At 45.8% G+C, this 15,840-nt stretch overlaps 1 protein-coding gene across 3 annotated transcripts in view; it reads right to left on the reverse strand.

The window, feature by feature from the left end:
• The window catches only part of ACSBG1 (acyl-CoA synthetase bubblegum family member 1), a 64,354-nt gene that overhangs the window by 29,592 nt on the left and 18,922 nt on the right, over positions 1–15,840 (reverse strand). Inside the window, exons 1-3 of one of the 3 annotated variants that reach the window (XM_043921682.1) lie at positions 4,736–4,916; positions 3,805–3,981; positions 567–665 (exon numbers count right to left, since the gene is read on the reverse strand). The exons of 1 other annotated variant lie outside the window; for it this stretch is intronic. In XM_043921682.1, the coding sequence (XP_043777617.1) occupies positions 567–665; positions 3,805–3,854 (149 nt within the window). In that variant the 5' untranslated portion in view covers positions 3,855–3,981; positions 4,736–4,916. Of the gene's footprint in view, positions 1–566; positions 666–3,804; positions 3,982–4,683; positions 4,917–15,840 lie in introns of those variants that run through there. One more of the 3 variants, XM_043921681.1, reaches the window with a different exon arrangement.

A 15,840-nucleotide genomic window follows, 5' to 3' on the forward strand; every position in this document is an offset into this window, starting at 1 on the left:
TGAGGACACTCCTACAGCTCTCGTGGGTCCTAAGCTGGCTCCCAAGTGAGGCCCTCTTCTCAGGGGTGTCTGTGAGGGTGCCCTGTGTCCATTCCCTGATGGAGAGAACAGGCAGGGGGACCAGGGAAACCTGGGGCTCTTGTCATCTGTTTTCACTCCTGGTCTAGATCCCCTTGCCTTCAAGGCTTGGTGGCCCTGGACAATAAATCCTCTTCTGGTCAACACAGCTCATGGGGTTACTGGGCCTCTACTATATACTTAGCCTCACTGCTCCTCTGCGTGATTCCTCCTAAGGGTTCAACTGGCCAGACCTCAACCTTCTGGATGAGCAGACGGGGTTCAGTATACACCTCAGGGTCAAGCAAGGCTGTGGTGTTACTCAGCTCTGGGAACACGTGTCACAGTAATAGGCTATATAAATAGAACCTGGAGTTGTGCAGTGTGTAACCTGTGCAGCTGGTCTTGGCAGCCCTGAGGCAGGCCCCTGGCTTCAAAGAGTCCCACCTGTGTGTCAGGGTGGAGCTGGTCCCATCCCTGCCCAGTTCCCAGGCACCTGGCTCAGTTACCTGCTTTTCACATTCGGTCTTACTTCTTGCTGGTACCGTAGGTTCAAACTGAGTTTGCGAACACACTCAGGCCCACCTGGGGGTAGTCTGTTTAAGAACCTGAGATAGGTTTTAAAGCAAAAGACATCATGAGGTTTTGAAAGGGGGAGGGTGAGGAGCAGGGAGATAAGGAGTGGGGTGCCAGGCTGGTCCCCTTCTCGGGAACTTTGTGAGCAAGGCTGGGCCACAGGGCTGGAGCAGCCCTTCTGTTGCTATGGTAACCTGCTCCAGGAGGCTGCCAGAAGGACTGAAAAGCGTGCTTTTTTCAGATGAGGCCTGTTGTGCCAGCAGAGGGAAACAGAGGGTTCTGAAAACCGTAAGACGTGTCCTGCTGACTTTGGATCATTGGTCACTGCCACTACTCTCTTGGGTCGTTGAGTAAAAGCTGTCACCAAATGACCCCGAGCTCTGGGCTCAGGCAATTACAGGGCAAGCTGGGGGACACACACCCAACTAGGCTGAGGGTCCCACACTGAGTCTAGGAGGGGGGATGGTATCCTGTGAACTTGGTATAACATCCATGCTCTATTTTGGTCCCTGTTCTCAAAAGACAGGGCTGCCTGCTTAAACTGATCAACTTTTGAAATCACCCGCTGGGTAGCCACCCCCAAATTAGCCAAGGCCATCGTTGGCTATAATCTCCCACCATCTTAACTATTGCCTCACAAACAAGCTTGCTTTTAAATCCCCACCATCAAAAGGTACGGGCAGCGTTTCTGCCACCTAATCAAATTTGCGTAAACCGGTTCTGGTTTTAAAACAGCGAAACAAACACTAAATGAAAGGACACCTCAGGAAGCCAAGGGCCAAGCCTAACCATCAGATTAGACCCTTCTTCAGTCTATGGGGAGGAGAGACAGTAGGAAGCAACTTCCTGTGAGGGCCTTTCCTGAAGCGTCTGCCCCCCGACCCTGCCCCACTGCAGCAGCAAGCCTCTTGTGACTCAATCACCTCTGCTGTCCTCTCCTCTCCCGGGGCCTGTCCTTTCCCTCCCTCAAGGAGACGGTGGATCCTGTCCCCCTGCCTGTACTTGGTAGGACAAGAACCCCTTGAGGATGGCCCACGGAGGGTCTTACTCAGCTCTCTATGGGCCTGAAGAATATTGGATGCTTAAGACAAGGTCAAAATCTAATTATCAAAATGAGTAAAGAGTACTCTGCCCCTTGGCTCGAACCTTCAAGATTTAGTCCCCTTAAGGGGAGGGTACCCTTGTCCATTGACTGAAACTGAATGTGCTGGACCTTCCTATGACTTTTTCCTGCTCACTCAGGGTCATACTAGTAACAGACTCTACCGGTTTGGCTTGTAACACGGAAGTGAGTCAAACTGCAGGGCATGGAGGGCCATCTGTCCTTTCCTGAGGTGGCTGCTGCCTCGTGTGTCGCTGCTGGCCATGGTTGTCTTTCGTCTTTAATCCTCACCTGCGTCACTAGTGGTCACTTCTTGCCACTGTCCCTGTGCTGGCCTCCAGTGACTCACCTCCCTCCTACTCTGTGGGGTTTTCTTCGGTAGCAGGCTAGTAAATAAAATAGCCAAGCTTGTTAGAATTGTTAAGTCAGAGGAGATGGCTTCCAAAGTGGAATTTATAATGTTTTCCTGAAAGAAAAGAGTTCTGGGTAGAAATCCCTTCTGTTTTGACTCCTCAAGAGCAATTTGGGCCCCTTCTTATTCTTGCTGCTGTTCCAGAAATCACAAGTGGCTGGTAAATCATTGTGACAGGGGAAGTGTGAATATTATATAGTCAACCCAAGGAGCCTGTTAAAGGGGAGGAACACAGTATTCCCATGATTCTGGAATCCTCGACTACACCTGGAATGTGGCGCTCCAGAACTTGGCTCAGTGTCACAGGAGAAAGTTCCTAAGTAGCAGAATGACAGTAACGATGAGAGAACAGCCCAAGGGGGCTGACTTGCCTCTGCTTTTGCATTCCTAAGAGAAAGAGGAAAATCCAAAAAGGATCCCTGAGGAGGACACGAAGATGGCGTTGGTGGTAAAGAACTCGCCTGCCAATGCAGGAAACACAAGAGATGTGGATTCGATCCCTGATTCAGAAAGATCCCCTGGAGGAGGGGCACAGCAATCCACTCCAGTATTCTTGCCTGGAGAATTCCATGGACAGAGGAGCCTGGTGGGCTATGGTCCATGTGGTCGCAAAGTCGGACATGACTGAAGTGACTTAGCACAAGGATGCAAACTGCTCTCAACCCCAGTTCACACACACGGACTGTGAGCATCTTGCCTTACTCACTTTCACAGAAGCAAAAACTCCTTCAGTGTCTGCCCAATAGTAGCACGGGGAGCAAGAAAACACTTGGAGGGCACGTATGAGCAGGTATATTGTGAGGTGTGTGGGGTAAGCAGAGGAATCTGGGAGGGCCTGTACTCTCCTTTCCCTGAACTGGCTCTCCTTTCTCCTCCTGTCTTCCAGAAGATCTGATGGGAATCATTTAAAGACAGAGCCTGCCAATAGCTTCCTTCAGCTCCTCCTTCAGGAAGTTCTCCTGGATGATCCCTAACACCCCCTCACCCTTGTAGCCCTCAAACATGCAGGTTTGGACTTTGAAGCCCACAGGTAGCTTGAGAAACTTCTTGAGAGTAGGGGTCATGCCCGATTCAACCCTGTCCTCTGGCCCTAAGTGCTCTCTGGCAGGCAGTTGGAGTAAATGTTGGTTGGACCTAATTCTGCTCAAGTTGTCACTACGTGTGTGACATTTAAGTCAAGGGAGCCTTCATTTTCCATGTGGACCCCTCGTGGATGGGGATCCAGCTCCCATTTATTTCTGTTGCCCTTTCTTCCCATTCAGCACTCTGCTCTGTACCAGTAAGTACTCCATAAATGCTTTCTTGAAACAATAGAGCACTCAGATTTACCAGAGTTGGCCTGCCTGGGTTCAAGTCACTTTACTTGCTCTACAACCTCGGGCAAGTCATGAACCTCTCTGAGCCTCAAGTTTTCTGCCTAAATCCTATGGCTATTGTGAGGATAACACGATACATGTAGTGCTTAGGCTCTCACAAATCTTTTGGTGAATAAGTAGGAGGAAATTCTTTGGTGAGATTAGGAGGGTTATTAAATAGGGTGAAAAGTCCCAATCCAAGTCTGGGGGTCCAGGGACCCTGCCGAGCCCAAGAACTCTCCTCCCTAGAAGGCAGTGTGGGGGCCAGGAGGTGGGAGGAGGGTAAGATCCTTGTTCCTTACACGGTCCTCAGGATGGAGCTGGCAGACCTGAGCAGGAGTGCCTCTGGCATGGTCCCCAAGAGGTGGCCACACCCTGCAAGCTCACCCCGGAGAGAACGAGAACCTCAGAGAGCCTGTTCAGGCGTCCCCTGGGAGAGCCGCATCAGCCCCAGAGAGGCCCAGCACCACCAAACTGCCCTGCAACAGAGACACAGAGTGAGTCACCCTGTGGCCTGACCAGGTCTGGGGCGACTGCCCTCCTTCCAGAGCATGACTCACTGGTTCCCAGCCTCGGTACCTGTCTGTAATTCACCACCACCTAAGCCCACATGCTCTGATCACATTGGGAACAACACAGCCTCGCAGCAGGTGGCTGCCTTGGGCCCCGGGGCCAATCAGTTACCTGGATGAGCAAATACATCAGATTCCGGGCCTCCTGACTCCTGTCCACTATTAGTAAACACCCCCCGACACCCCCGTACCACCACCACTCTTTCCCACCCCTTTCTTGTTCTGGTTCTCACCTCTCTCTGTCCTGGGGGCAAAAAGAGACTCTCTCTCCTACATGCTGCAGGGTATTTTCAATGGAGGGCATTGTCCAAATACTTCCCCAAATCCTAAAACCCCCCTGAGCAGGGATGGGAGCTGTGCCTCCTTCTGATCCCACAGTCCTGGGCACACCGGCTGGTCCCTCTGCACAGCTGGAGCTCGCGATGGCGGTGGCCTCGTCTGCAGCCCCGCTTCCTACTGGCTTCCCTGCTGCCCCACACAGTGGACCCCACAGTGCATACTGCTCTTTAGTTGGCCTGACCTGCCTGTCTCATCTCAAGGATAAGGCTCCCCTGGCATCCCTCTTGCGATCCCTGATTCCCAGCCGGAAGACCCCCACCGAGGACTTACAGTGATGGACTGTGCACCTCCAGGGAGGGTCTGGCTGCCACAGGGTGCTCACCTTCCTCCTCGGGGCTGGTAGGCACAGGGCAAAGCCCTCGCTGTGCTCCTCCAGCTAAGGCATCGTAGGTGTGGGAGCCAGTGCTGCAGGGTCCCTGGGTCCAGATGATGAGGCAGTGGGGCTGGGCGGGAGTGGGGACCCGCCCCAGTCTGCCCTGGGGCTGCCAGTGAGGTGCGGCCCCAGATACCTCTGGCCTACCTGGCGCAGGTCCTTGCTGCCCACCTGTGAGGCTTACATAAAGAGGGGCGGGAGGCGAGGGAGGGGCCTGCCGATGGCAGTGGGTGTGTTGTCTGTCATCCTTGGCAGAGACGCAGGAAGACACTGTTCCTGCTGAAGGGCTTTCTGCCTGGAGCTGGCCCTGGCCCCCAGGGGTTAGGCAGGCAACCCGACCTTTTTTTTCTTTGCCTTTTCAAACTTTTCTTTACTAAATACATGTATCATGCCAAGTGTTTTATGTGTGTTGGCTCTTTACATCTTCCAACAGCCCAATGTGGATTAATGGTACCATTTCCCAGGTGAGGTGACAGAGGCCCAGAGAATTTTATTTTATTTTTTTCTCCTTCCTCTTTTATCCCCCACTTTTTTTTAAATTGGAGGATAATTGCTTTCCAATATTGTGTTGGTTTCTGCCGCACAGCAATGTGAATCAGTCATAATTATATATATATATATATATATATATATACACACACACACACATAATTGTACATATACTTGGGCTTCCCTTGTGGCTCAGCTGGTAAAGAATCCACCTGTAATGTGGGAGACCTGGGTTCGACCCCTGGGTTAGGAAGATCCCTTGGAGAAGGGAAAGGTTACATATATCCACTTCCTCTTAAACCTCCCTCCTACCTCCCATCCTACCCCTCTAGGTCATCAGAGAGCACCAGGCTGGGCTCCTCTGTTATACAGCAACTTCCCACCAACCATATATTTTACAAATGATGGTGTATATATGTCAATGCTACTTGAGAGCTTTAGACATGTTCGATGTCACACGCCCAGCAAGAGGCAGAGATGTCATTTGAAATCCAGCTTTCCATAACTGGCTTCGAAACCAGGACACCATGTAAGCTGGATTTGACCATTATTTGCATCATCAAACTCAGCTGACAGCTCCATCTCACGTTGCCTCTAGAGAGCCCCTCTTCCATGGAAACGGTATCTCTGCACGTTGCCCTTTGTCCTCTAATACCCTCACCACTTCCACCTCATTCCAGAGACTCTTGGGTGTGTGGCATTATATCTGCATCTTCTAAAACCTGGGCCCTGCTCCCTGGAAACGCCCCTCCCAAACACTGTGCTATTTCACCTTCCAACCCCGAATCCCCTGCCCACCTGAGTTGTCACCTGCCAGCTGCCTCTGGGGTGAGCAGGTGTTGGAAGGGGTGAAAAAACAGAGGCCACTGGGTGTTAGGGGAAAATTTAAGCCAGCCCTAAAGTGAAGGCTCAGATGCAGGGCACAGCAGTGAGACGGGGCAGGGGTTATTCCAAGGCTCTCCACCCATTCAGATGGCAGATGACTCCCAGATTGCCACACGCTAAGCTGGCGTGTCACCACCAGCACACCAACTTCAAAAGAATTCTCCCCTTTCAAATTCCAATTTCTTAACAGTGATCCTTGCCCACTACCACTTCAGGGCACCTGACAATTCAGGTCTGGGGTGCTACCCCTGAGCCTCTCATGGGTTGGGAGCCCCTTTGAGAATCTGCTCGAAGCCCTCCGCTCACCCCTATCAATGTGCCCAAATGCTCTTGCAGTTTCAGGGCACCCAGGGTACTTTGGAAATCCATACACTCCAACCCCAGGGAACCCCAGAAAGAAATGCGGGATCCTTCCTCTGTCCTAAAGAGGGTATGGGTTGCCCCACTTTTTTCCTCTTTCTCCCACTTTCCTGGCGAGGATAGAGCATTGATGTTGGAGTTGGCACTGGGGGGTCGATGTTGTGGGGGGGATGGCGGGAGAGATGTCCTCACTTTGGGGGGCTAGCAGGAATGCATGCCCAGATCCCTCAGCCCCTCCCAGGCAGCTTGACAACTCCTCTAAATGTAGAGTTTCCAAACTGATGAGGAGGCTGGGCAAACGGGCTTATTCTAGGCAGGAGGACTTGGGAAATGCATCATCTTCCCTTTCTATCCCCTCTCAAAAACTGCAAGCTTGCCTTCCCTGGCAGACCTTTCCTACTGTTCTTCAGACCCCTCCTCCTCCAGGAAGCCCTTTGGGAAGGACCCCCAGCTCTCAGGCTTCTTGCTGGAGCCGTGCTGGCTGTGTCCATCCCAGAGCGCTTAACGTTTAGAGGCTGGGTGTTACTATTTAAAACCGAATTGTCTACTACGAAATAAAAATCTTAAGCCCATATTTTCAGAGTTGGAAATGATCTCTGCCTGCCCCATGACTGCTAGCTCCAGGAGGCTCCTCCTTCCTACTATAATTACTGAGTACCTCCTCTGCGGACATTGCCAGGGGCCTGTGGGGCAGAGGCAAGCCCTTGTCTCAAAGGCAGAGCCTGGTCTCTGCCTCGAAGTCTTAGAGATGATGGAATTGACAGTTAATAAGCAAAGATGCTTTCAAGGTCACTGTGGGGTCACCAGACCAGGCTGGGGTAAGGGTACAAGGAAATTGAAGGAAGAAAGTTGGATAGGGGTGAAGGTTTACTTAACAAGAGAAAGAGGACAAGTGCCCCAGGCAGTGGTGCAGCAGAGGAAGTTGGTGCGGACAGGAGAGTGTCCAAGTGTCATAGACTCAGGCTGTGGACCGCCCCCAGGCCTGGGACCCCAGCCCACAGAGGGAGCTTGTCCAAGGCAGAGATCTTCTGGGGACACATGGTCTCTCAGAAAGGGTGAGGGCAGACATATCTTGCCAGGTCCATCAGAAGGAACATATTCGGGGCAGGTACCTGGGGTTCTTGACTGTGACTGATCCCCAGTACAAGGAGGCTCAGTGTTTTTCCTCCATCTTTGCCTAACAGGAGTGCTTGCTGAGAGGCCAAAGGCTTGTCTCAGCTTCATCTTGGCTCCTGCCATGGTGGGTGGGGTTGTCCCACCAGCCAGCTGACTTCTAACCCAATCTGCAGCACCAAATGCTTAACCTTCTCAAGCCAATCACACAGCCTACAGGGTCACGCCAAGGTCCTCTGCATGGCCTAGGAGGAGTCTGGCCATGCCCTAGACAGGTGCCTGGACACTGGGGCACCTGGATTCTAGGTCAGATTTCACCTCAGTTGGGTAACCTTGGGAAACTCCCTGGTCCTCTCTGGGACTCAGTTTCCCTAGGCAAGTCGCAGGCAGAGGGCTTTCCAGTTTTCTGTCTATGACTGGTGATTTGGATGTCTGGGTTGGAATTCTGCTGTGCCAGGCAAGGACAAGGCTACAGGACTGCGTGTTTCTGGACTCCAAAGCCTGAGAAGCTGGTGGAAACAAGGCAAGAATAATGATAGTAATGGCTAATAATCAACACGCTTGCACTACTAGCTGTGTGCCAGGCAGTGTTCTGTGCACCTTATACGTATATGGACATATTCAGTCCTCTCAACAGCTCAATGAGGTAGATCCTATCACTATCCTTACTTTACAGATGAGGAAACTGAGGTACAAGGAGATTCTGTAACTTGCCAAAGGTCTTTTGGTTAGCAGAGTAGAATGCAAACTTGGGCAGGTTCAGTGTTTATGCTGTTAACAGGCTGTACTTGATAGTCTCAGGCCTGCGGGGTGATTTGAGTGGGTGGGGCAGGGGCAAAAGCGAGTGAGGTGTAGAAAGGTGGGTGTCCCGTGGCCCTCTGAACTCCCACTCCCGAGCATTCATCATTAGACATTTTTATTACACCCTTTCTCCAAAATTTTGAAAAATTTGGGATAGAAGCAAGGTTTAAATCCTCAAACCATTTTCTTCTGTTGTATTGATAACTGACAGAGAGAACTGTCAACTGGTGCTTTGCATCATAATTGGGAGGGCAGTATGAAACTTGGAGTGGACACAATTCTGACACATAGCAAAGAAGCTTGCCATCTCCCATCACTCGCTGTTTTTATTTGAAGACCCGCAAGTCTGACTTTGGGTTACACTTTTTCTCCTGTTATGGCTCAGCTAGTCCATCTGTAAAATGAAGAGGTGGAAGGGATGGTCTCTAAATTCCAGCTCTGATGATAGATGGTTTTCCATGTTTCTATTAAGGAGATGAGAGGAAGGAAGAACACTGCCATTTTTCAGGTTCTGGACCAGTTCTTAGCCAGAGACACTTCATGGTGTCAGGATGGGGGCAAGGCTGGGGTTTAGACTTCTACCAACAGGGGTGTTGTGCCCCTGCAGCATATGTATGTTGGCGCCCAGACTTGGCCCCTGTCCTGGAGGAGCCCACGGTCTAAAGATGGGCATGAAGGAGACAGGCACTTATATGACCTACACACACGAGAGACATCTGTGAGCATGGCAGGCAAGGGTGTTGTGCAGTGTGGACACAGCCTCGGGAGACTGATCTCCTAGGAGAACATCATGTCACTTTATTCACAGTGAGAACTAACACTTACTGAACAATTAGTATGTGACAGGCCCTGTTCCAATAATGTCATATGTGTCAACACATTTACTTATCTCAACAATCTTATAAAGCAGGTACTAAATCATAATGCCCATTTAAGAGGCAAATGAAGCACAGAGAAATGAAGTAACTTGCTAATGTCTACAGAGCTTGTAACTGGAATGGTTGGAATTCAAATCTAGGCAATCTGGCTCCAGATTTTATGTTACGAACAATAATGTGCACTGCATAAAATTGAGTGAGGCTCTCCGAGCCTCCTTATTCCTCTCCACACACTTCAGCAACATGGGATTTGGTAGGAGAAACTGACTGAGAAAGGCAGAGCACTGGTTGAGACACTGGTTTAATGCACGTGCAATTTTAAATTCTTCAAATCAGTATACTCCTGACATGTCATTACAATATCCAACATATAATGAAAAACAATCAGACATTTGAAAAGTCAGGAAATGTGGGCCAAAATCAAGGGGAGAAAATAGCCAATAGAAACATACTCAGGCATGACAGAAATGTTGGAATAAGCATGCGTGCATGCTCAGTTGCTCAGTCCTGTCTGACCCTTTGCGACCCTATGGGCTGTAGCCCACCAGGCTTCCCTGTCCATGGAATCTCTTGGGCAAGAATACTGGAGTGGGTTGCCATTTCCTACCCAAGGGGATCTTCCCGACCCAGGGATTGAAGCCAAGTCTCCTGTGTCTCTTGCATTGGCATGCAGATTCTTTACCACCGAGCCACCCGGGAAGCCCTGAAATAAGCATACAAAGATTTTAAAACAGTTACTAACAGTTCAATAATTTAAAGAAAAAATGATACAACTGATGAACAGATGGAAAAATCACAACATAAAAATAGAAAGTATAAGAAAAATACAGTCTCTGAAATGAGAATTTTACCAGATGAGTTTGATAGCAGATTGAAAAGTTCATATACCTGAAAGTTCATTCCCCTTAAGACAGAATAATAGAAATTATTCAATCCGAAGAGCAGAGAGAAAAAGATTTTTTAATTGAACAGAACAAAACATTACTGAAAGAAGATGACAAAAAACTAAGTAAATGCAAAGGCATCTCAAGATCAAAAGACTTGATATTATAGATTCCAAATTGATCTACAGGTCAACATAATCCTTATCAAAATCCTAGCTGTTTTTTCTGCAGAAATTAACAAACTGGTATAAAATTACTATGAGATTTCAAAAGACCCAGATAGACAAAACAATCTTGAAAAAGAACAAGTTGGAGGATCCACACTTCTTGATTTCAAAACATACTATACACCTACAGTTTCCTGCTTCCATGGTGGCTCAGCAGTAAAGAATCTGCTTGCAATGCAGGAGACGCAGTTTCAGTCCCTGAGCGGGGAAGATCCCCTGGAGGAGGAAATGGCAACCCACTCCGGTATTCTTGCCAGGAAAACCCTATGGACAGAGGAGACTGGCAGGCTACAGTCCATAGGTTCACAAAGAGTCAGACACGACTGAAGTGACTGAGCACACAAGCACAGTGTGTCCTTCAGTACTCAGGATAAAGTGGTACCAACATAAAACAGACATACAGATAGATGCAATAGAATATAGAATCCAGAAACCAATCTTCATATTTATAGTCAATTGATTCTCAACAAGCTGGAATCAAGATTGCTGGGAGAAATATCAATAACCTCAGATATGCAGATGATACCACCCTTATGGCAGAAAATGAAGAAAAACTAAAGAGCCTCTTGAGAAGAGTGAAAAAGTTGGCTTAAAACTCAACATTCAGAAAACTAAGATCATGGTATCTATTCCCATTACTTCATGGCAAATAGATGGGGAAACAGTGGAAACAGTGGCAGACTTTATTTTTGGGGGCTCAAAAATCACTGCAGATGGTGATTGCAGCCATGAAATTAAGACGTTTACTCCTTGGAAGGAAAGTTATGACCAACCTAGAAAGCATATTAAAAAGCAGAGACATTACATTGCCAACAAAGGTCTGTCTAGTCAAGGCTACAGTTTTTCCAGGACAAATGTATGGATGTGAGAGTTGGACTATAAAGAAAGCTGAGTGCTGAAGAATTGATGTTTTTGAACTGTGGTGTTGGAGAAGACTCTTGAGAGTCCCTTGGACAGCAAGGAGATCCAACCAGTCCATCCTAAAGGAAATCAGTCCTGAATATTCATTGGAAGGACTGATGTTGAAGCTGAAACTTGAATACTTTGGCCACCTGATATGAAGAGCTGACTCATTTGAAGAGACCCTGATGCTGGGAAAGATTGAAGGCGGGAGGAGAAGGGTACAACAGAGGATAAGATAGTTGGATGGCATCACCGAATCAATGGACATGAGTTTGAGTAAACTTCGGGAGTTGGTGATGGACAGGGAGGCCTGGTGTGCTGCAGTCCATGGGGTTGCAAAGAGTCAGACACAACTGAGCGACTGAACTCATTCTTAACAAGGGTGCCATGACAATTCAATGTGGGAAGTATTCTTTTCAACAAGTGGTACTGTGGCAACTTAATATCCATGTGCAAAAGAATAAAGTGTCCAACTTTACACCATACACAAAAAATTAATTTGAAATGTATCAAAGACCTAAATGTAAGAGCTTAAAGTGTAAAAATGCTAGAAGAAAATATAAGAATAAATCTATATAGACTTGAATTAGGTAAAGCCTTCTTAGCTAAGACACCAAAAGCACAAGAAACAAAAGAAAAGTAGACAAATTGGGCTACATCAAAATTAAACCTCTTTGTGCTTCAAAGGACATCAAGAAAGTGAAAAGATAACCCACAGAATGGAAGAAAATATTAGCAAATCATTTATCTGATAAGAGAATTAGCAAATCATTTCTTTGATATGAGAACTCTAATAATTCAACAAAAAAGAAAAATAACCCAAATGAAACTGGGCAAAGGATCTGAATAGACATTTTTCCAAAGATAAACAAATGGAGAAGAAATGCATGATGTCCATCATTATCAGCTATCAAAAAATGCAAATCAAAACCAGAATGAGATAACACTTCATACCCACTAGAACGGCTGTATAAAAAAGGTGGATACTGGGGATTCCCTCGTGGCACAATGATGAGAGCTCTGTGCCATCACTTCCCAGGGCATGGGTTCAGTCCCTGGTCAGAGAACTAAGATCCCACAAGTGAGTATGTGGATAAATTGGAACTCTTGTACACTGCTGGTGGTAGGTAATGCAGCTGCTTTGAAAAACAGTCTGCTAGTTCCTCAAAAGATCATGCATGGAGTTATATGATCGAACAATTTCACTTTTAGGTTTATATCTGAAATAAAATATATGTTCATACAAAAACTTATACATAAATATTTATTGGAGCATTATTCATAATAATCCGAAAATAAAAACTCAAATGTTCATCAGCTGATAAATGGGTAAACTAAATGTGGTATGTCAATACATTGGAATTTATTTGGCCATAAAAAGAATGAAGTACTGATACATGATACAACATGAATATGAATCATGAAAACATGCTGAATAAACGAAGCCATTCACAATAGATAATATATCATATCAGATCATTTAAGTGAAACATCCAGGCTAAGCAAATCTATATAAACAAAAAGTACATTAGTGGTTGCCTAGGGCTGGAGGCTTGAGGGAAAATGGAAATGCTAATGGGTTAGGGGTTCATTTCGGGTAAAGAAAATACTTTAAAATAGACTGTGGTGATGTTTGCACAAATCTAGAAATATACTAAAAATCACTGGATTTTATACTTTAAATGGGTAAAATTTATGGTATGTGATTTATATCTCAATAAGGCTGTTATATTAAAAAAATAAATGGAGCCTCATCTACCTGTAAAACATCAAATATCTTCAAAATGGAAGTAAATATGAGATAGATACAAACAAGGACCTATTGTTGGTACAGAGAACTATATTCAATACCTTTTAATAACCTATAATGTAAAATAGTAGAAAACAGAATGTGTATATATATATTTTTTTTCATATGTATACACACACATATATGTATAACTGAATCACTTTTCTGTATACCTGAAACTCACACAACATTGTCAACCAACTATATTTCAATAATTTTTTTAAAGGTGAAATGATATCTAAATGAAATACGAGAGATTTTTTCATCAGCACACTTACGTGATGACTTGAAATCATGTCTACAAATTCTTTACACTCTTCCCATCAATCAATTGTCTTATTCTCCTCTTCTTAAATATGAGATGGCCTTAATGACCAGCTTCTAACAAATACAATGTAGCAGAAGTGACACTGTGTGATTTCCAAGGCTAGCTCATAAAAGGTAATACAATTTTCATGTGATTCTCTCACAATACACACTTTTTGTATCCCTGACCTACTATGGCAGAAGTCAGGCTACCCTGAAGCCACCATGAAGGAGACCATGTGAAATTAAATAGAGGAGATACTGAGGCTTCCTGGTTGATCCAAACCGCAGCCTATTGAGTCTCACCACCTCAGGCATCAGACATATGAGTAAAGAACACTTGAGACAACCCCAGGCCCACCCACCAGTTGTCATGTCAAGAAAACACTCAAGCAGACTATACTAGAGAAGTCCACTGGCAAAACTAAGGTCTCTGGTGAACAGCAAGTGTGGTAAGTTGAAAATGCCCCCACCTAAATATTCATCTTCTAATCTCTCAAAACTGAATATTACTTTATATGCCCCCATCCAATAAAAGGCAGGGGGTGGGGGGGTTGCAGATGTGATTAAACTGAAAATCTTGACAAGGAGTTGATCCTGGATTATCTTGGTGGGCACTAAACGCAGTCCCATGAACTCCTTATGGCAAAATTCAGACTTAAACTGAAGAAAGTAAGGAAAACCACTACACCATTCAGGTATGACCTAAATCATATCCCTTGCAATTATACAGTAGAAGTGACAAGTAGATTCAAGGGTTTAGATCTGATAGACAGAGTGCCTGAAGATCTATGGATGGAGGTTTGTGACATTGTACAGGAGGCAGTGATCAAGACCATCCCCAAGAAAAAGAAATGCAAAAAGGCAAAATGGTTGTCTGAGGAGGCCTCACAAATAGCTGAGAAAAGAGAAGCTAAAGTCAAAGGAGAAAAGGAAAGATATAAGCATCTGAATGCAGAGTTCCAAAAAATAGCAAGGAGAGATAAGAAAGCCTTCCTCAGTGATCAATGCAAAGAAATAGAGAAAAACAATAGAATGGGAAAGACTAGAGATCTCTTCAAGAAAATTAGAGATACCAAGGGAACATTTCATGCAAAAATGGGCTCAATAAAGGACAGAAAAGATATGGACCTAACAGAAGCAGAAGATATTAAGAAGAGGTGGCAAGAATATGCAGAAGAACTATACAAAAAAGATCTTCATGACCCAGATAATCACGATGGTGTGATCACTCATCTCGAGTCAGACATTCTGGAATGTGAAGTCAAGTGGGCCTTAGGAAGCATCACTACGAACAAAGCTAGTGGAGGTGATGGAATTTCAGTTGAGCTATTTCAAATCCTGAAAGATGATGCTGTGAAAGTGATGCACTCAATATGCCAGAAAATTTGGAAAACTCAGCAGAGGCCACAGGACTGAAAAGGTCAGTTTTCATTCCAATCCCAAAGAAAGGCAATGCCAAAGAATGTTCAAACTACCACACAATTGCACTCATCTCATACGCTAGCTAAGTAATGCTCAAAATTCTCCAAGCCAGGCTTCAGCAATACGTGAACTGTGAACTTCCAGGTGTGCAAGCTGGTTTTAGAAAAGGCAAAGGAAGCTGAGATCAAATTGCCAGCATCTGTTGGATCATCGAGAAAGCCAGAGAGTTACAAAAAATCATCTACTTCTGCTTTATTGACCATGCCAAAGCCTTTGACTGTGTGGATCACAACAAACTGTGGAAAATTCTTAAAGAGATGGGAATATCAGACCACTTTACCTGCCTCCTGAGAAATGTATGCAGGTCAAGAAACAATAGTTAGAACTGGACATGGAACAACAGACTGGTTCCAAATAGGAAAAGGAGTAAGTCAAGGCTGTATATTATCACCCTGCTTATTTAACTTATATGCAGAGTACATCATGTGAAATGTCAGGCTGGATGAAGCACAAGCTGGAATCAAGATTGCTGGGAGAAATATCAGTAACCTCAGATATGCAGATGACACCACCCTATGGCAGAAAATGAAGAACTAAAGAGCCTCTTGATGAAAGTGAAAGAGGAGAGTGAAAAAGCTGACTTAAAACTCGGGCTTGGTACACTGGGAAGACCCAGAGGGTGGAGAGGGAGGTGGGAGGGGGGGATCGGGATGGGGAATACATGTAACTCCATGGCTGATTCATGTCAATGTATGACAAAATCCACTGAAATGATGTGAAGTAATTAGCCTCCAACTAATTAAAAAATAAATAAATAAATAAATAAAATAATAAATAAATAAACAAATACCTAACATTAAAAAAAAAAAACCAACATTCAGAAAACTAAGTTCATGGCATCTGGTTCCATCATTTCACAGCAAATAGAAGGGGAAACAATGGAAACAGTGACAGACTTTATTTTTGGGGGGCTCCAAAATTACTGCAGATGGTG

This window comes from Cervus elaphus, chromosome 13 (genome assembly GCF_910594005.1).
Source record: "Cervus elaphus chromosome 13, mCerEla1.1, whole genome shotgun sequence".
In the NCBI taxonomy this organism is placed as follows: Eukaryota; Metazoa; Chordata; class Mammalia; order Artiodactyla; family Cervidae; genus Cervus; species Cervus elaphus.